This window comes from Myotis brandtii, unplaced genomic scaffold, assembly GCF_000412655.1.
Source record: "Myotis brandtii unplaced genomic scaffold, ASM41265v1 scaffold406, whole genome shotgun sequence".
Lineage (NCBI taxonomy): Eukaryota > Metazoa > Chordata > Mammalia > Chiroptera > Vespertilionidae > Myotis > Myotis brandtii.
Genome location: NW_005365599.1, coordinates 759,682 through 779,695, shown reverse-complemented (window position 1 = coordinate 779,695; position 20,014 = coordinate 759,682). Strand labels below are relative to the sequence as shown.

The 20,014-nt window shown below is 48.4% G+C and overlaps 2 protein-coding genes across 3 annotated transcripts in view; one reads left to right on the top strand and one right to left on the bottom strand.

Moving 5' to 3' along the window:
- The window catches only part of BOC (BOC cell adhesion associated, oncogene regulated), a 67,147-nt gene extending 59,537 nt beyond the window's left edge, over positions 1–7,610 (top strand). For both annotated transcript variants that reach the window (XM_005873314.2, XM_014545395.1), the window contains 9 exons: positions 92–298; positions 642–823; positions 1,206–1,311; positions 1,636–1,758; positions 3,550–3,768; positions 4,475–4,710; positions 4,916–4,992; positions 5,765–5,958; positions 6,841–7,610. In XM_005873314.2, coding sequence (XP_005873376.1) covers positions 92–298; positions 642–823; positions 1,206–1,311; positions 1,636–1,758; positions 3,550–3,768; positions 4,475–4,710; positions 4,916–4,992; positions 5,765–5,958; positions 6,841–7,028 — 1,532 coding nt within the window. In that variant the 3' untranslated portion in view covers positions 7,029–7,610. The remainder of the gene's footprint in view (positions 1–91; positions 299–641; positions 824–1,205; positions 1,312–1,635; positions 1,759–3,549; positions 3,769–4,474; positions 4,711–4,915; positions 4,993–5,764; positions 5,959–6,840) is intronic.
- Positions 7,611–9,029: 1,419 nt separating this feature from the next.
- Positions 9,030–20,014, bottom strand: part of CFAP44 (cilia and flagella associated protein 44) — a 138,066-nt gene continuing 127,081 nt past the window's right edge. The window contains exons 34-36 of the mRNA XM_014545394.1: positions 18,139–18,299; positions 12,590–12,724; positions 9,030–9,286 (exon numbers count right to left, since the gene is read on the bottom strand). Of these exons, the coding sequence (XP_014400880.1) occupies positions 9,113–9,286; positions 12,590–12,724; positions 18,139–18,299 (470 nt within the window). The 3' untranslated portion in view covers positions 9,030–9,112. The remainder of the gene's footprint in view (positions 9,287–12,589; positions 12,725–18,138; positions 18,300–20,014) is intronic.

Here is a 20,014-nt window from a genome sequence, read left to right as displayed (position 1 = left end):
CTATCAGGAACAGGCCAAGTAAGGTTGCAACACGACCATCTTCTCACCGTGTCTTTCTACTCCTTCCTCCCTCGTGGATGGTTTCCCTCAGCCCCAGAAGCTCCAGACAGGCCCACCATCTCCATGGCCTCAGAGACATCGGTGTTTGTGACCTGGATCCCCCGTGGGAATGGTGGGTTCCCGATCCAATCCTTCCGTGTGGAATACAAGAAGCTGAAGAAAGTGGGGGACTGGATGCTAGCCACCAGCGCCATCCCTCCGTCCAGGCTCTCAGTGGAGATCACAGGCCTAGAGAAAGGTAGGGACCTGGCCACTGACCTCCTGTTCCCGTCCCCATACCCCACCCCTCCCCCGCACTGCCCCCTGCCCACCAAGAGGAGAACAGGAGCTGTGGGGGTTCTCACTGCTCATCCTCCACCCACCTCTAGGCTCCCATGGATGCTCTGTGGTGCCTCAGTTCCACAAGCCCTCTCTCTCCCTTTCTGATGAGGGTGGGAAGTCTCCTGAGTCCTTTGGGGTTTGCTTTTGGGGAAGGTCTGCCCAGAAGACACCCCCCGCCCAGGTCCAGGCCCTGAATGAGCTGTGAGCAAGTCGGAAGGTGTTTCCCAGCTCCTGGGATCAGTGAGTGTCTCTCTCACCAGGCACCTCCTACAAGTTCCGCGTCCGGGCTCTGAACATGCTGGGGGAGAGCGAGCCCAGCGCCCCCTCCCAGCCGTACGTGGTGTCGGGCTATAGCGGCCGCCTCTATGAGCGGCCTGTGGCGGGCCCATACATCACCTTCACCGACGCCGTCAATGAGACCACCATCATGCTCAAGTGGATGGTACGTGGCCTTGCATCGACTGCGTGGGGAGACGGGCGGAGCTCGTGTTGGGCGAGAAGGAACCACTTGTCTTCCCCAGCCTTTCCCCTAAGCGACCTCCCTTAAGTGTGTCTGTCCATCCATCGTCATCCCCACACAGGCAGGCTCAGAGGGGACTTAACTCTTTGGGGAAATGTCCGTTTGTTTCTTGTCTCCAAAGGCTGGGGGACCTCTGGGCTGAATACAGAGTTCTCCAGAGAGCTTCGGGGATGTCATCAGAAATGTCTGCCAGGGTCCCCCAGTGAATTTTGAACTCTAGGCCGGGGGAAATTCCCGTCCCCCATGGCCGCACCTGATGATCTCTCTGTTCCACTGTCAACGTGTTTCTTCTCCTTTCCCTAAGTATATCCCAGCAAGTAACAACAACACCCCCATCCATGGCTTCTACATCTATTACCGGCCCACGGACAGTGACAACGACAGTGACTACAAGAAGGACATGGTGGAAGGTGAGAAACGCTTTCGTGAGATTTGATTTCCTCTGTTGGCACGGGGGGGGGGGGGGGGGGGGGGGGGGTCTCGGTGTTGGTGAAGGTGTGAAGCCTGGGCTGCTGTGACACACGGCATCTGTGCCCCATATCGTCATCTCTTTCATGACTCACTTGGGGTCATCGAGTTCATAAACCCGCACGGTTCCTTCCCATGGTGATGGGACAACAGGTGATGGGGCCGTTCATGGCAGCCGCCCCAGCACCCAGCCCTGAGTCTGACTGCCCGTGGAGACCAGGCAAACCAGATCCACGTCCCCATGTGTGACTGAGTCTCTCTTCTAGGGGATAGATATTGGCACTCCATCAACCACCTGCAGCCGGAGACCTCCTATGACATTAAGATGCAGTGCTTTAATGAGGGCGGCGAGAGTGAGTTCAGCAACGTGATGATCTGTGAAACCAAAGGTGAGGTCTGTGGGTTCTGTGTCTGTCTCTGTTCTGTGTGCTTTGCTGGGTGTCTCTTCCCCAGGAAGACTTGTTTTCCAGGTACCCCTAAACTTTGTCATTCTTAACCTTTCATTTGCTTGTGCCTCATATTAAGTACAGATGGCTTGCTACATGACGGCTACAAAGAACTTGGGAACTCACTCCTACATGAGCTCATGGAGTGGAACCCGTCCTTAGGTTGGAAACTTTCTATAAGCACTTTATTCCTATGATAACATTTGATGCTAACACTGGTTTATTTACTTAATTAACTCCAACCCCATGAGACAGAAAAGGAAATGATATACCTTGACCAAGGTCAAGCGGCCAGTTAGTGGTAGAGCACACTTTGGGCCAACTTTGTCCAATTACAAGCCCAGTCTCTTTCTCTGCATTAAAACATGTTAAACATATTCACATAATAATTTATTTTCACATTGGTCAAGTGGATAGATACTGTCTCCTTTTTGCAAACACTGAAAGTGTATAAAGCAGGTGTATTGCAAAGAACAAACTCAGGAGATCACCAAGGAATAGAGACGAGAAAACCCATTTTCCTTCATTGGCAACATCTCTCTCCAGCTGTGCCCTGCTTCCCATCACTTGGCCAGCAAATACAGAGCACCTGCTGTGTGCACTGCCTGCCCTCTTCCATCGTGTACAGTGCAGTGAGGGGCAGATCCACCCAGGACCAGAGGTCCTGTATCAGAGTGCCCAGGGCAAAAAGCAGAGCCCTCACACGGGTTACATGCTGGCCTTTGGAAAGGATTGCATCTTCAGGGGGACTAAGGAGGGAGTGGCCTAGGGGACTGGACAAACGTGCAAGGACCTCCAGGCGGTTAAAGTACATGGTCCTGGAAGGAGGGGAGATGGCCCTGTGGGCTGTAGGAGGGCCATTGTTGGATTTGTTTGCTGAGGGGTCACTGGTGACTATGCAGGAACGGGCTGAGGGGAGAGAGCAGGGTGCGGAGTCCAGGTAAAGAAAAGGATGGGTTTGGGTTTGTTTTCTGAGGAAGTGTCATTAGGCTGAAATCAGGGGAACAGATGAGGGTGCACAGAGAGTGCTGACCGACAGGGACCAGGAAGACCTCCCAGTGTCTGAGGAGAAGCTGGATAGGAGAGAGCAGGAGAAGAGAGAGGAGCCGCAGCAGTCAGAGGCCGGGGTATAGCAGAAGGCTGCAGTATCAGAAAGGCCAGGGGACGGCTGAGAAGAGGGTTAACAATGTCAGATGCACCTTGATAGCAAACCCTGAGGAGTTCACCATCCTACCTTGTTACCTTGGGATCAGCGTTTCCCAGATACTGTCTGCCCCAGGGAGTCCCACCCAACACACCTATCCTCCTGCTCTGCGGCTCAGGCTCATGCCTAGTCCTCCGCACCCCTTAACCTGCCAGGAAGAGCAAGTCCGTGGGTGAATGCTTCCTTTCCCGGTTCTCCTGCTGGTTTCATGCATTTGTTATATTTTCTTCCTGAAGTTCCCCAGCTCCTCTTTCAGGAAATCCCCACACCCTGCTGCCCAGAGCTCCCAGCCTGGCTCCAGGCTTGGCTCACAACCCTCTGACTGTGTTTTGAAATACAAGGTCCAGTTCTCAGTAATCCCAAGTTTCACGGTAGATGCCAAGGTCCTGCTGAGCTGGGACACCACGCTCACCCGATAAAGGGTTTCAAGGCCCCATTTCCCACACCCGTGGAATCGGGATGTTTGTTGTTTGTTGTGAACAAAATGTCAGAGAAATCGATGCTGATGGGAGTTTTGTTCACCATTACAGCTCGGAAGTCTGGTCAGCCTGGCGGGCTCCCACCCCCAACTCTGGCTCCACCTCAGCCGCCACCCCCTGAAACCATGGAGCGGCCGGTGGGCACGGGGGCCATGGTGGCACGCTCCAGCGACCTGCCCTACCTGATTGTGGGGGTCGTCCTGGGCTCCATCGTCCTCATCATCGTCGCCTTCATCCCCTTCTGCTTGTGGAGGGCCTGGTCCAAGCAGAGTGAGTGAGCGGCCCTCCCCCACACCAGGGGAGGAGCCTAGGGAGGGAGGGAGCCCCCCGCCCTCCAAGGAGGCCTCTCCCCAGGGCAGGATCAGAGGTGCCTGCTTCCCATTCACTGGGGCGCCAGCTCCTGGGTCCCCAGAGGGCTTAGGGAGAGTCACAGAACACCCCAGGGCTAAGTCCCTCCTCTCAGCTCCCGGACCTGGCAGGTGGAGGAGAGTGTGAAGAGGGGGAGTTGGCCCTTCTGCATCTCAGGAGCTCAGGACTCATCTGGCTCCAACTCCTTTTCACGCCCAAAGCTGCTGCTCTGACTGTGCTCACACTTACCCACCTCTCCCCGCCAAACGTTTCCTGCCTCTGCTCTGGGTCCAGGGCTGCCCTGCACTCCCCCTTCCTACAGCACACCTGGTCCATCTTGCCTCCCCTAACTATTGCTCCTTGTGTTCGCTCACCTCCTCCTCCTCCTGAACACTTGCCCCTGTATCTCCTCACCCTCATCACCCCTGCAAAGGAAGTCGCTGTTAGGGAGAAATGAGTAGCGTGAAGAAGTTTGCGAGGGAGAATATTCTCATCTCTAGGGTGGTGCCAGCTCCCTGCCTCCCTGATCTGACCCTGTGGTCAGGAGTTTTCTGAGGTTCACGTGGGACTTTTTCTAGCTGCCCAGGCCTCCGTGGCCTCAGCAGACCTCTGTCCTTCTTCCTTCCAGAACATACAACAGACCTGGGTTTTCCTCGAAGTACCTTGCTGTCCTCCTCCTGCCAGTACACTATGGTGCCGCTGGGAGGACTTCCCGGCCACCGAGCCCACGGGCAGCCCTACCTCAGCGGCACCAATGGACGGGCCTGTGCCAATGGGGGGCATGTGAACAGGGGCTGCCCTGCGCCTGCCATGGGCCACCCAGGCGTGAAGCCTCCGCAGCACTGTCCCGGGGCACGGCCGCAGGTAACGCATCCTGGGTGCGGGCGAGCAGGTGCGGCTGTCCTGGAGGGGAGGCTGGGCGCCTCCTGAGGCTGCCTCCCTGCCGGCCTCCAAGCCTGGACTGCGGGCCAGGCTTCCTTCATCAGGAACAGCTCATCCTGCTAGAGGATGCACGGGAACGTGTCCTGGACGCCGACATGACCTTGCCATTCCTCTTCCCTTTGAGCAGCAGGATGACACCAACCACCTCCGGAGGCAGACCGCTCCTGGCGATGGACATGCCGTCCACAGTGCCCCGCCTCCCAGGTAACAGGCCCTCCCACCCCTGCCGTCTGTCTCCAGTCCCAGAGCTCTCTCCCTTTAGGCCCTCAGGTTCAGCACCAGCCACGGAGAGGTGGGGCCAGCTTCGCAGAATTCCTCAACCTACTCATTTCTTCTCGACCAGGGATGGCGAAACTTTTGAGCTCGGCGTGTCAGCATTTTGAAAAACCCTAACTTAACTCTGGTGCCGTGTCACATATAGAAATTTTTTGATATTTGCAACCATAGTAAAACAAAGACTTATATTTTTGATATTTATTTTATATATTGAAATGCCATTTAACAAAGAAAAATCAACCAAAAAAATGAGTTCGCATTTCACTTCTGACACGCGTGTCATAGGTTCGCCGTCACTGTTCTAGACTAGGGGGTCCCCGCATCTGACAGCCTGCTCCACTGGTCTCCCCCCACGAGGGGTAGTGTTTGCAGTTACGAAGCCCTTTCTGCTCTGGAGCACGGGTCAGCCGCTCAGAATCTGCCCCCCACCTGGCAGGCTGCGGAGCCAGGCACTGCTGGCTTTGCCCAAATGCCCCTGACTCCACATTTTCTAATACACTTAGGACTTGCATGGAATACAATGGAGAGAGGCCAGAATTACCTGTGGAAATGGTGTGGCACCTCTCGATGTTCATAAGGGAGCCGTCCCCGCCCGTCTGGGCCCTTTCCCCTCTGGTGTTCTCCACAGGGAAGCAGCCGGCGGTGAGGACGTGGGCCCACCCTTCCCACCCCTCACTCCCATTTGGTCTCGTGCACCCAGGGGAGCCAAGGCCAACCCAGACGAGGCCTCTTTCCTGTACACACTGCCTGGTGCCTCAACGCACCAGCGGCTGCAGACCCACCAGGACCGCCACCCCCTCCAGGAGCAGCCTGCCCCAGCCAGCCAGTCCGGGATGAGGCGAGGACCCCAGAATCCGGGGCTGGAAGCGACATGGGACCCTCTTTTTCACCCAGGTTTGTGCCAGGGGCAGGGCAGGAAATTAAAGAGGCTGGAGATAACATGAGGTAGGAACCCACAACCCAGGAGTGACTTGGAGGAGGGGGTGCTGGGGAGAAGTCGTTGAAGGTGGTGCTTGGTAGGGAGCTGTCCGTGCTTTAATCAGGAGAGACGGGGGAAGGACAGGTGCTGGCCACCGTCCCTTCTGCCCAAAGGCCTAGCTGATGTGCAGGGGCTTACCGGTCGGGTCCTTCTCTACCATCACATGCCTCATCCTCAAAGGCTGAGGAAAAGGACACCATCCCATTTCAGAGAAAGACATTTTTTTGGTCTCTGCATTAAGGCCATTCACAAATTCCTACTGCCTCTCATAATAAGAGGCGCTCTCTAATCACGCCAAAATACCTTGCTTTGTTGGGTCTTGTCTCTTAATTAAGGACTAAGGTTACATCAATCATTAGGGAGCCAAGTTCTCACAACCATCAGAACTCTCTGTGCTTCCACAGAACTTTTCTCCGTGGGGCTCAGTGCACACGAGCCCCTCCCTCTGTCTTCCCTGGGCCAGTGCCTTGGAAATCAGTGGATTCTTGGGTGGGTGCCGGATGCTGCAGAGGCTTGGGTCATGTTTCTTAGCCTCCGTGGTGTGGCTGTAGGTCCACGTGCAGACCCTCAATCCTGCCTCTGGGAGATGGAATTCACCTCCTAGAGCCAGGCCCGGCACCACTGACACTGGATGGGCTCCCCTGGGGGAATGGACTGTGTGTGGGGTGATCAAGACCAGAAATCGCCTTGTCATGGCTGTAGGTTTCTCTCTCCTTCTGGACAAGTGTGACCAGTGCCTCTGAGTGCTACTTCCTGGACAGTCAGGATGTTAATGTTTCCATTCTCTCTCCCCGCAGGGCCCCCGTGCTGCTTGGGCCTGGCACCGGTTGAAGAAGTGGACAGTCCTGACACTTGCCAAATGGGTGGAGGAGAGTGGTGCCCCCAGCACCCCACGGGGACCCACGGAGGACAGGAGCCCGGGAGGCAGCTCTCCCCCAGCCCACCAGTGCACATATCTTTTGAAACACCACCCCCCATCGTTTAGGCAGAAGCCAGTATTCCAGAAAGACTATTATCGTTTTTAAAGAGACAGAGGAAATTGGTATTTATTTTTCTATAATAGCCATATTTATATATTTATGCACTTGTAAATAAATGTATATGTGTTGTTATAATTCTGGAAAGACATAGGGACTCCTACCCATGGAGGTATGAGAGGTTAAACAAAGAAGCCACCACATACCAGGAGTAAACCAGGAAAGAGGAACACGGACTGGCCAGCACCCAGAGTGCGGAGGCGGCTCAGAACCTCTGCCCCTGCCCGGGAGGCTGCAGAGTCCCAGAGAGCAGCTGCCCGAGAGAAGACTCCCGCTCACTGTGCGTGAGGAGCGCGCGGGTAACGCAGAGGCCAGGGGCGCACAGGCTGCAGACACCTGTGAAGACGGCCAGCTCTGGTGCTACAGGCAAGGTCTCCAGAAGACGCCCGTGAGAACAGACTCAGATGTGTATAGTACTATAAGCATTAACAGACCTTCCAGAATCAATAATCTGCGGCAACATTGCTCTGTAAAAACAAACACTGTAACTTCTAAATAAATGTTTAGTCTTCCCTGTAACCTTCAGCTTAGTCATGCGTGAGTCAGCGTTTTCCTTAGATGTTAGGATTCAGTCTTTGAGTATCTGAAGAAAATACCCACTTGTGATGTTTTCAGATCAGGAGATGAGATCTGGAAAAGATAGATGTCTCTAATGTTTTTGTCTGTAAATACGGAATGTCGGTTGTGCTTTTATTAACGTGGGATGCATTAGTAACTGCTGAGTCCAAGAGGGAGACAGTGTACAGGAGGCAAGGAGAAGCAGTCAGTTCTCCTCCTGACTGGACTGAAGGTAAAACTCCAGTCAGGTCAAGGAATGAAACTAATCATTTCGGTAGAGGTCTGTGTGTGCTGAAGACCAAGTATTTAAGAGTTATGCTACACATGTGGTGCCTGATACATTCACTTCCCTTCTTTCCAAAGACACACCAACATTGCCAGAGGAGCTGACTCGCCGCTTGTTTAAAATCCACGTTTACTTACTGCTTGCTGCCCATCCACAGGATCCTTATACCCGGGACTAGATGGAGGCTGAAGCCTGCAAGGCCTCTTCTCAATCTCAGTAGAGTTGAGTTACAGATGAAATGCCTCTTGAGACACACAATCTCATTAAGAGGCATCTGGCCGAACCGTGGCTTCTCACTCTTGTCCTGATTTTGATGAGCAAGATGGTAGGAAAGCCCCAGGACTGATGGCAGTCTAGGACAAGTGCTCCCTCTGCTGGCCAAAAGCAGTAGCGGGCCAGCTGGTAGATTGTTACCCCCTTTTTCCAGCCAAAGCTAAATTGGAAAAACTCATCAAGATGCAACCTGACTTTCAGAAAAGTAGAATTTTAAAAAAATTTTAAGGAAAAAAGTGAAGGACTATGAGCAACATGCAAATGATAGGCAAGGAGAAGTTAGCCAAAGCTAAATTGGAAAAACTCATCAAGATGCAACATGACTTTCAGAAAAGTAGAATTTTTAAAAAAAAAATTTAAGAAAGAAAGTGAAGGACTATAAGCAACATGCAAATGATAGGCAAGGAGAAGTCGAACAGGTAAGAGAAATAAGATGTGACTTCAGACTCAACCTGGGTGAGGGCCTGGGCCAATGCTCCCAATCTTCATTTAGCTAATCCATGGGGCCCTCAAATCCAGGCTGCAACTCACCTTCTAGCCCACTGGCTTTAAACAGCAACAGAAAAGGGACCAGCTGACACTCTCAATGCTAGCTTTTCTTGCCAATGGCTAAAAATTCAGATAAAACAAACACAAACACAAATTTCCTAAAACGGGACATATGAAAGATGCTTTCTTAGTATGAGACACAGCCTTCTGAGACTTCATATTCAATCCAGTTGGTTCCAAACAAATCTGAAATGGCTCAGCTCAATGACAGATGTTGGGCACTACCTGGCTGGATCTCGTTTTAGACTTTTAGGTCCATTCACTTCGAAATAACAGATTGCTGCAGGAGACAACTTCTGGGGAAATTTATGTCAGAAATCTTGGGTGGATTTGAGACAAAAAAAAAAAGTATAAGGCACAGGGGCTTCATCTGTTCTCCGGTGGGAACTTAATGGGTGGGAGGATAATGCCGCCTTTCTTACGCAAAAGAGCAATCTCTTGCTTTAAGGCCAAAATCCTTTCCGCCTGGAGTTGGATCAGCTGAGTGACCTTCTCTCTTGCCACAATATCTGCTCTCCGAGGGCCCTGGAAGGCATTGCCCTGTTGAAAGAAATCATCTCCTTACTTGAAGCATCATGTTGGATGAGAAAACGTCTGTTCTTATATATTCTTATATGTTCTTATATGGGAGTGCCTGCCTTAATCCATTTAAACAGCCATTGCTCCTTCCTTTAAGTGGCCTGCATTCGTCCACTGAAATCCCACCATTAGAAATGTGTTCCTTTGCACTAACAAACAACTCTTAAAATGCAAATATCCTTTAGATGGGTAAGCCGCCACTCATACCTTGGAGGGCTTATCACTGGAATCATAAAAGACAAGGTGCCTCCTTTTTCTATACAGCTCATCATCATATTTTATTTTCTGAAAAGAAAATCATCTTTATGTCCTGCCCTAGCCAGTTTGGCTCAGTGGATAGAGCATTGCCCTGCAGACTGAAGGATCCCGGGTTCAATTCCAGTCAAGGGCACTTAACCTCGGTTGCAGGCTCGATTCCTGGCCCTGGTCAGGGCAAGTGTGGGAGGCAACCAATCAATGTGTTTCTCTCATATGGATGTGTCTCTCTCACATTCATGTTTCTCTCCCCCAGCCTCCCTTCCACTCTCTCAAAATCAATGGAAAAATATCCTCGGGTGAGGATTAACAACAACCAAAAGTCATCTGAATATCCTTATCTGATTTCAGCCCCTGTCCAGCCAACTCCTGCTCAAGCTCCAGACCTCACTTTCAGGGAGGCCTTCTTTGCCCCATGGACTAGACTAGGGTCTCCTGCTCTGTGTTCTATCAAAACAGCCACCACCCTGTGTCACTGGAATCATCAGAGTGCACCATTTAAAATGTATAACATTTGACCACTTTTTAACCTAAAGAAAGTGGCAATTTATTATGGTTCAACCTAAATGTTTTATATATTTCTTGTGAGATCCTGGATCTCACCACTGTACCCAGCACTCACCCTAGAACTTGTTACCTAAGTAGATGCTCAATAAAATTTGAACATGAGCTAAAGGGCAGGACATTACCACCCAGCTAGTCTGCACTCTCTGCCAGGTGCTTCATTGAATCCTCACAACAACTGTGAATTTGATGGTGGTGGTCTAGTTTTACAGAAACTGGGACAGAGATGCATGAACTGGCCCAAGCGATTATATTATTAAGGACCGGAAGCACGGTTACAACCAGGTTACCTGAAGCCAAAAGCCCATGATTTGTCCGTTACCCTCACTTACGATGGCAGACCTTCCTAGCAAATAGGGGTTATCATTACCCAATAGCTCCTCTCTTGCCTGCCTTCACTGTAGAGGCTATGAAAGCTAAACACATCACCCAGTTTCTCCTCCAGCTAGGGTTGGCTGAGTGAATATAAGCAGAAAACTGGTGCTTCCTTGTGAAGGCACAGAAGTGGCTGGCATGTGGATGTGAAACATGGACCTGACGCAGCTGTTTTGTGACTCTGAGGAGAACTTCCAAGAATCAGAGAGAATCACAGAGATGCTGGCCCCTGATATCACAGACCCACTAAATCAAACCCCTTAAGTCATCTCTAGACTTCTCGTTCAGTGAAAAACAATGAGCCTTATTTGTTTAAGCTACTTTCAATGGGGCTTTTGGTTACTGGCAGCTAAATGCTTGTACCAACTCACCAGTCATTCCAGGCATCATTTTAAAGGCACCTTAATTTTCCCTCATCCTCCTCACCATATCCAAAAAGTTTTTGACTAACCTTACTTGGGAATTTCTTTTGAGACTAGCTAGCTTCTCACCATCTACATCCCAATGCAGAACAATTGAGTCAGCTTTGGAGGTAGACAGACCTCGTTTTAAAAACTCACTTCCTGTGCATTAGCTCTGAGAGCTGAAGCAAGTTACTCCCTACTCTGAGCTTTAGGAAGTAGTGTTTTGAAGATTAAATGAGATATCCTTTGAAAAGAGACTGCACATGTCAAGATATACTGTAAAGATACACTCTGTAAAGACATATACGATTAATTTTCCCATCCAACTGATCTACCTCCAAACTCTTTCCAATGTATCTGGACTTGTCAAAGCACTTCAAGTCAACAAATGTTTACTGACTGCTCACTCTGTGATTTTATTTGGGTGTCAACCCTCTCGAACACTGCCTTGATTCTCCCCTCAGAAACTCTTCAGTGCAGTGATGGCAAACCTATGACACACGTGTCAGAGGTGACACGCAAACTCATTTTTTTGGTTGATTTTTCTTTGTTAAATGCCATTTAAAGATATAAAATCAATATCAAAAACATAAATCTTTGTTTTACTATGGTTGCAAATATCAAAAAAAAATTCTATATGTGACGCAGCACCAGAGTTAAGTTAGGGTTTTTCAAAATGCTGACACGCTGAGCTCAAAAGGTTCGCCATCACTGCTTTAGTGAATAAAGGGCCCTCGGTATTCTGATTCTAAGCTTCCTCTCAAATCTAATGTCCACTTTAAAGCTTTCCAAATTCTCTTATTCTTTCTCCATGGAATAAACCATATTCTTTCCTCCTTTTGGACTTGGGCTTAGACCAGAGATCTCAAACTCAAACATGCATCAGAGTCACCGGAAGGCTTGTTCATGTGGTTTGATGTCAGGACTCCCCCAGGCCCCCAGCTTCTGACTCAGTAGATCTGGGTTATTTCTAACAACCTCCCAGGTGATGCTGATGCTTTCCTCAGGGGACACACTCGGAGAACTCCTGGCTGAGACCACTGCCAGGTGCTTAAAGAAAACCAAGAGAAACAATAGGCAGTTTTGCAAAACCTATTGCAAGAACATGAGCTATAGTTCATTCAGAATAGGTGTTGGGTTCCTGGAGGGCAAGACTTGAAGGATGAATTTCATTAAATAAGTAGTATCCATCACATATTAAGGAACACAATGTTAGGCTCAGTAAATATTATAAAGAGCCATTTGAAAGCCCTAAGAAGGAACAAGTGCTTTAGTGAGGCAACACGTGAGAGCCCACAAGTCAAGACACCCACTTTAGGTCAAATGGAAGGAGCAGATATTGGAAATGGATGTTAGGCACCAAATTCGGGTAGTGTATTAGTACTATTTATACCTAACTAGCCTTATCTCTCCAGGGCCAAGGCAAACCCCATAGATTAGCATTTATGTAAGTTCATGGCCCCAAGATGCACATGATGAAGTTAGTTTCTCGGGCTCCCTGTGATGGGGCCAGTGTCACATTGGTGTTCTCAGGGACCGGGCTGAGGCGAGAAGCGAGCTACTAGTAAGATCAAGGTTTGCTGAAATGCCAGCACTGAAATTCCCACGAACACTACCGCTACTGAACTTCCCCATGCAACAGAGGGTCTGAAGGAAAGCAGCATACCTGCTGGTTCTGGAGCGTGTTCAACCGAGAATCAAGCTTCTTCTTTTCAATACATAGATCGTTCATCTGGTGGAGCTTTTTGGTGTGTTCTTTCGTTTTCATCATCAGTTCCCAGCGCACTTGAGCAATCTTTTCCTACCAGGTCAGGAAGATGCAGAATGGGTGACATGAATAAGAGGAAATAGAGAAAAATGAATGTGCAGATTTGATCAAAGCCATCAGGCAAATGAAGTGATGTGCACATGGAAAAATATAACCAGAAGTCAGTATGAAAATGCAGCCAGAAGCAACTGTATGGAGTCTAGTCTGATTACAGAAAAGATAAGAAGACTGTAAGTATGATCAAAGACAAAAGTAGGCAAAATAAGACAGACATCGATATCACTCCATTGTTGAGAAATGAATTAGTATGCAGACTGAGTGCTGGTATTAACTAGTTAAAAGGGAGAACGGTAATTTAAGCAGAAAACTTTTAGATGTTGCTCTTTCCCCAGTCTTGGCCCAGGATCCCCCAAGTCTCTGAATGGCCATACATCTGCTAGTGGCTTTCCTTGTTCTCTTAGTGCTCCAATAAATTATGTTAGATTGCACATATCCTGTCTAGCATTCCCCTCATGGAGACCAATCCTATCACATGAGCACCTCAACCATTTACTTCTTTACAGCACAGTGGCAAATCTTGGATAAAAAAAGTTTAAGACAAGAGAGCACTGGCAACCTCTCCACCTCCCCTATCTACTGATGAAATTCGACAGTAAACTGAAGAAGTCATAATGACTTGTAGGCTATGAAATTGCCATAAAAGCTCCTGTCTTTGAATGAGGCTATACCTGGACACCACACCACCTCATGCTCTAGGAATGACATAGGCATGGACATCTTCTAAGGCCCTGCCAGCTAACTAGTCTGCATCGTGTTATAAAATTTGTTACTCAGAGTTTAATAATTTCCAAATTGTAACAGCATTTAAATGCTATATAGAATAACACAATTAGGATCCTCAGAGTATAGCCTTTCAGTTTCTAACACTGTTAGAGCATTTATACATGAATGTTGACCTCAAAATGAAGCCTTTCTGTAATCTTGCCATTTTGCCATCATGTTTACATGCACCCTGGACCCCAAATGCCAGTGCTGGTGCCTTCATCCCAAGGTAGACTAGTCCCCAAGTGAACGGTAAGAAAGCGGAGATAGGCTTAAGGTCAGAAGCTCCCACTGGGGATCGAGCCCACAACCCGGGCATATGTGCTGACCAGGAATCAAACTGTGACCTCCTGGTGCACAGGTCAATGCTCAACCACTGAGCTATGCCGGCCAGGCCAAAGTTACACTTATACATATTCTTCTTCGGGTTTGCATTTTCTTATTTTAACAGTATAATATATTAATTGGTAGTTTAAATTTTTCTTTTTCAGAACTTTGAATGAAAGCCAGTAAGCAAGGACACCAACTGTGCATACACTGTTAAGGCCCTTGGCCTTAGTGGCTTCACTTCCTGGAACAGACTACAAATCATTGGAACTAAACACAGATATTGCCTCAGAGACAAGATAAAAATCACAGGTCATTGGAGCTGAAAGTGACCATAGAAGCCACTATGTCTAACCCCTCATTTTATAAAAGAGGAACCTGAGACAAAGAAAGGTTGAGGGACTTGCTTGGGACCCAAGATGACTACAGAAAAGCTTAGTCTGAGAGTTAATGCAACACGCCATCCACCACCCACTCTGTAAGGACAAATTCTGTTCATGGGTCCATTTCTATCAAAGAAGAGCTTTGAAACTACTGAAACAAGAGGTTACAATCAATTCAAAATACATATTATTGATAGATTTTTGCCTCCAAACATGAGAATTAGAAGACATAAATGGAGAAACCAAGATGGCGGCATAGGTAAACACCGGAGATTGCTGCCTCACACAACCACTTCAAAAATACAACTAAAAGACAGAATGGACATCATCCAGAACCACAGGAAGGCTGGCTGAGTGGAAATTCTACAACTAGAAGGAAAGAGAAAAGCATACCGAGACTCAGAGGAGGTGCTGTGCGGATGTAAAATACAAAGGTGTGGAGGTGCATGCGGAGAGGGCTGGCGGCTGAGGTCACGATTGTCTTTTTCAATAGGGAGGGAGTCTCAGGCTCTGAGCTCCAGTTCCGGGCGAGTCTCTGGGGACCCAGACTCATACGGGAGAAACGGGACTGTCTGGCATCGGTCGGAACTTGAGGGCAGCTTTCTCTCAGAGGCACACGCAGCGATTGCCGAGTCCTCTGAGGACAGGACTGAGAGCAGCCATACTGCTCGCTCAGCCCATCCTGTTGATCCCCTGGGACCCCGCCCCGCCCAAGCCGTGCACGGAGGCTTTTGCATATGAAAGGAACGGACATCACCCAGAACCACAGGAAGGCTGGCTGAGGAGAGACTCTTCAACTAGAAGGAAAAATAACAGCACACCGAGGCTCAGAGGAGGCGCAGTGTGGAAAATACTCAGGTGCGGAGGTGCGCGCGCAAAGCTGGCTGGTGGCTGAGAGCGCGGTTGTCGTTTTTCGGTCAGGGGGGAGTCTCAGACTCTGAGCTCCAGACCCGGCGAGTCTCTAGGGACTCAGACTCAAACGGGAGAAGCGGGATTGTCTAGCATCAGTTGGAACGTGAGGGCGGCTTTCACTCCGAGGATTGCAGCAGTTGCTGGGGTTCTGAGAAGCAGAGCCTCTGGGAACGGGACTGAGGGCAGCCATAACCGCTCCCTCCACCCGCCCTGTTGATCCCGCCCCGCCCAAGCCCTGCGCAGAGCCATTTGCCAGATCGCCTCAGGCAAAGGCTAGATTAGCACCTCCCCAGAGGACAGAAGTTTTCCGCGGCAGACACAGCTGATTCACACAGCCAGTCGGCCTGGTGGTCAAATCCCTCTAGTATTAACTACAACAATCAAGGCTCAACTAGAACAAGACTGCGCACAAAGACCACTAGGGGGTGCACCAAGAAAGCATAAAAAATGCGGAGACAAAAAAACATGACAGAAATGGAGGATATAGAGCTAAAAAACGCAATTTTGAGGGCTTGCAAAAATGTGCTAGAAGCTGCCAATAAACTTGAGGAGAGACTCACGAAAACTAATGAGACCCTCGGTGCTATGATAAAGAACCAACTAGAAATTAAGCATACACGGACTGAAATAAAGAATATTATACCCAATAGCAGACCAGAGGAGCGCAAGAATCAAGTCAAAGATTTGAAATGTGAAGAAGCAAAAAACACCCAGCCAGAAAAGCAAAATGAAAAAAGAATCCGAAAATACGAAGATAGTGTAAGGAGCCTCTGGGACAGCTTCAAGCGTACCAACATCCGAATTATAGGGGTGCCAGAAGAAGAGAGAGAGCAAGATATTGAAAACCTATTTGAAGAAATAATGACAGAAAACTTCCCCTACCTGGTGAAAGAAATAGACTTCCAAGTCCAGGAAGCGCAGAGAACCCCAAACAAAAGGAATCCAAAGAGGACCACACCAAGACACATCATAATTAAAATGCCAAGAGCAAAAGACAAAGAGAGAATCTTAAAAGCAGCAAGAGAAAAAAAGTCAGTTACCTATAAGGGAGTACCCATACGACTGTCAGCTGATTTCTCAACAGAAACTTTGCAGGCCAGAAGGGAGTGGCAAGAAATATTCAAAGTGATGAATAGCAAGAACCTACAACCAAGATTACTTTATCCAGCAAAGCTATCATTCAGAATTGAAGGTCAGATAAAGAGCTTCACAGATAAGGAAAAGCTAAAGGAGTTCATCACCACCAAACCAGTATTATATGAAATGCTGAAAGGTATCCTTTAAGAAGAGGAAGAAGAAGAAAAAGGTAAAGATACAAATTATGAACAAATACACATCTATCAACAAGTGAATCTAAAAATCAAGTGAATAAATAATCTGATGAACAGTATGAACTGGTGATTGTAATAGAAACAGGGACATAGAAAGGGAATGGACTGACTATTCTTGGGGGGGAAAGGGATGTGGGGGATGCGGGAAGAGACTGGACAAAAATCGTGCACCTATGGATGAGGACAGTGGGTGGGGAGTGAGGGCGGAGGGTGGGTGGGAACTGGGAGGAGGGGAGTTATGGGGGGAAAAAAGAGGAACAAATGTGATAATCTGAAAAATAAAGATTTAATTTTAAAAAAAGAAGAAGACATAAATGCTTACCACATGTCTGAAACACAGGCCTTAAAAGAATATTAAAGATCAATAATTTGTTCTGAATAACTTTCAAGGTCTAATTTATTAATAATGTTATTCTGACTATTGGAAACTCAGGTAATCCTTCCAAGATTTTGTTTTTTTAGATGTCCTTTTTTTCCTGATCATAAAAGGAATATGTAAGTCTATATATAAAAGTCTAATATGCTAAGTGTCTGATGGAGTGATCGACAGAACGCTCAACCAGTTTCTATGATGCGCACTGACCACCAGGGGGCAGACGCTCCAACTGGTAGGTTAGCTTCCTGCTGGGGTCTGGCCAATGGGGACTGGGCAAGACTAGCCACACTCTGGAGTCCTCCCACGGTCCCCTCTCGACCGGCTAACCCCAATCACCCTGACGGGGACTGGGCGAGATGGTCCTGATTGGCTCCAAATGGGACTGGGTGAGACAGGCTGGACATGCCCTGGAGCCCTCCCGCAGTCCCTCCCTGGTCCCGATGGGCCCCAATTGGGACTGGGCAAGATGGGCCAGACACACACCTAATTAAGTTAATAACAATGTACCTACCTATATAGTTTAAGTTTAAAAAATTTGGCTCTCTTGCCCTAACTGGTTTGGCTCAGTGGATAGAGCGGCGGCCTGCGGAATGAAGGGTCCAGGGTTCGATTCCGGGCAAGGGCATGTACCTTGGTTGTGGGCACGTCCCCAGTGTGGAGTGTGCAGGAGGCAGCTGATGGATGTTTCTCTCTATCCCTCTCCCTTTCTCTCTGTAAAAAATCAATAAAATATATTTTTAAAAAAATTGGCTCTCAAAAGAAATTTCAATCGTTGTACTGTTGATACTTGGCTCTGTTGACTAATGAGTTTGCCGACCACTGGCCTAGGCTAGCCGCCACGGCTGCGAGGGCCGCGCCCCTTGCACAAACTTTGTGCATTGGGCCTCTAATCTATTATAATAAGCTTGAAAATACAAGAACAAATGAAGAAAATATCAAGCAGCCATATCCAAAAAAAGTCAAAGATAATATTGGTAATATTTTAGCATATTTTTAAATATAGATGTATATATTACTATATAGCTACAATATAAGCTTACATATTAAAATAATATTATATATACAATTTTATATCCTGCATTAGACCATGAGCATCTTCCTACTGAATTAAAATTATTTCCAAAACATAAAAAAAAAAAGATCAGAAGTTCCCAGTGGAGGGGTAGGATGGGGAAGTGGGGCTCACAGACCGCCTTCAGCTATGCAGATGCTTCGCAGGAACCGCATACATCTCTCCAGGACTCCTTGCCTCCACCTAGACTGAACCAAAGTAGGTCAGGTGCCCTCCGTCCTTACCTCCCACTGCTTTATTTCCCTGGCATTCGTTATCTCCTTTCGAAGTTTCTTGATCGTGAGCTCTTCAAGTGTTGTATTCACAGAAAGTGTCTGAAGAGCTGCGAGGTCTATCACGCGGCCAAACTTGCTGATCATCAGATCTCGGACTGTTTCTTCCATTTCTGAAAGAAGACAGTCATTACCAGGCTGTTCAACCGCTCCCATTGTTACCAAGTGAACAATACCAATAACAAGAACATCCTCAGGAAGGGCTTTCGTAAGATGGAAAAAGATTTTGTTACCAGTTGATTTTTCCTCTCTAACTTCTCAGCTGCTGCTCTCTTCACTTAAAATGCCCATTCCTGCATTATCTGTTCATCTACTTCAAAACCTTGTGTAAGCCCAGCTGGTGAGGGTCAACCTATGAACCAGGAGTTCCGGGTTCAACAGACTCATCTTCCCCACTGGCTTACGCAACCTGACCTGCCCCTCCTCAGACTGCTGATGGCCTCCAACTAGATTATAAACACGTCCATTTGTAAGTTTTTTATTATTGATCGCTATAGTATCAGTGTTAAGAACAGAGCAGGCGTTTAAGAAAAGTTTCCATCTTACTCCAAGTAAACATGAAAGTCTTGTGGTGTTTCACAGGCCCTGCATGGTCTACCCTCCCTGCCAGTGTTAGCTCTCCCACCTCCTTTCTCACACCTCGCTCTTGGTTTACTCCTTGGCATCTCAAATGTGCCTGGCCTGCTCCCATCTCGGTTCCCACAACCTGGAAGGCTGTTTCCCAAATAGCCACATGGTTCACTCATTCCAGCCCATTTTCTGAAAGCGAGCGGGAGACCCGTGGGAGACGTGTCCAATACATTCAGTTCCGAAGGTGTAACTAACAGCAGGTCCTGGTCCTCTGGCCGGGAAGAGCCACATCTTACCAGGCACGTCACCTTTGCAGAGAGCTCTTCCCATCCTCCTAGGGACCTCACGCTGGCTTTCCCAGTCCTTTTTAGTGTGTCTTTTTAACGACTATCTCCAACTGACCTGTAATATATTTCACTTGTGTTTGTTGTCTTTCTCCCAATGTGAGAATGCTGGAACACCTGGGCAAAATCCATCTGCGGGTTCTGAGCACCTCAAGAAAATGTAATCCTGTAAGGAGACCTTCTCAGTCACAGACCATCTTCAAGTGAAGTCTGAAGGCCCTGGGGTACAACGTGACACAGTTCTGTGGTGGTGCAGAAACTGTCTTCAGGTATCATTGTTATGGTTGAGTTGTCACAGGATAAGTGGCTAGGCTGCCATTAGGCACAAACCAGGGAGGGCTACTTGTTTCTATTCTGTGTGAGGAGGGACACCATCCATGTGTGTAATGCGGTGGCCATGACAACCGGTGATGCAAATGAAAGGGTTAAATTATTTGCCCAGTGTGGCTGGCCTATGGCTGCCCCTTGGCTCCCCTCCAGCTAGCCCCATCTGAGGGGGTAACCTCTCCCATGGCAATGAACTCTGGTCCTTGCCATCCCCCTGTGGAGCCAACCTAATGCCCTTTTGACTCCATCAGACCAGCTAATTTTCACTGGGGACATCAAGGCTTCTGGAACATGCCACCCACCTTCCCCATGTCTGTGAGCTCTGCCCTTCTTGGAATGGAGGAAACGTAACCCTTCCAGCACCATGCCCTAGACCAGTGATGGCGAACCTATGACACGCGTGTCAGAGGTGACACGCGAACTCATTTTTTTGGTTGATTTTTCTTTGTTAAATGGCATTTAAATATATAAAATAAATATCAAAAATATAAGTCTTTGTTTTACTATGGTTGCAAATATCAAAAAATTTCTATATGTGACACGGCACCAGAGTTAAGTTAGGGTTTTCAAAATGCTGACACGCCGAG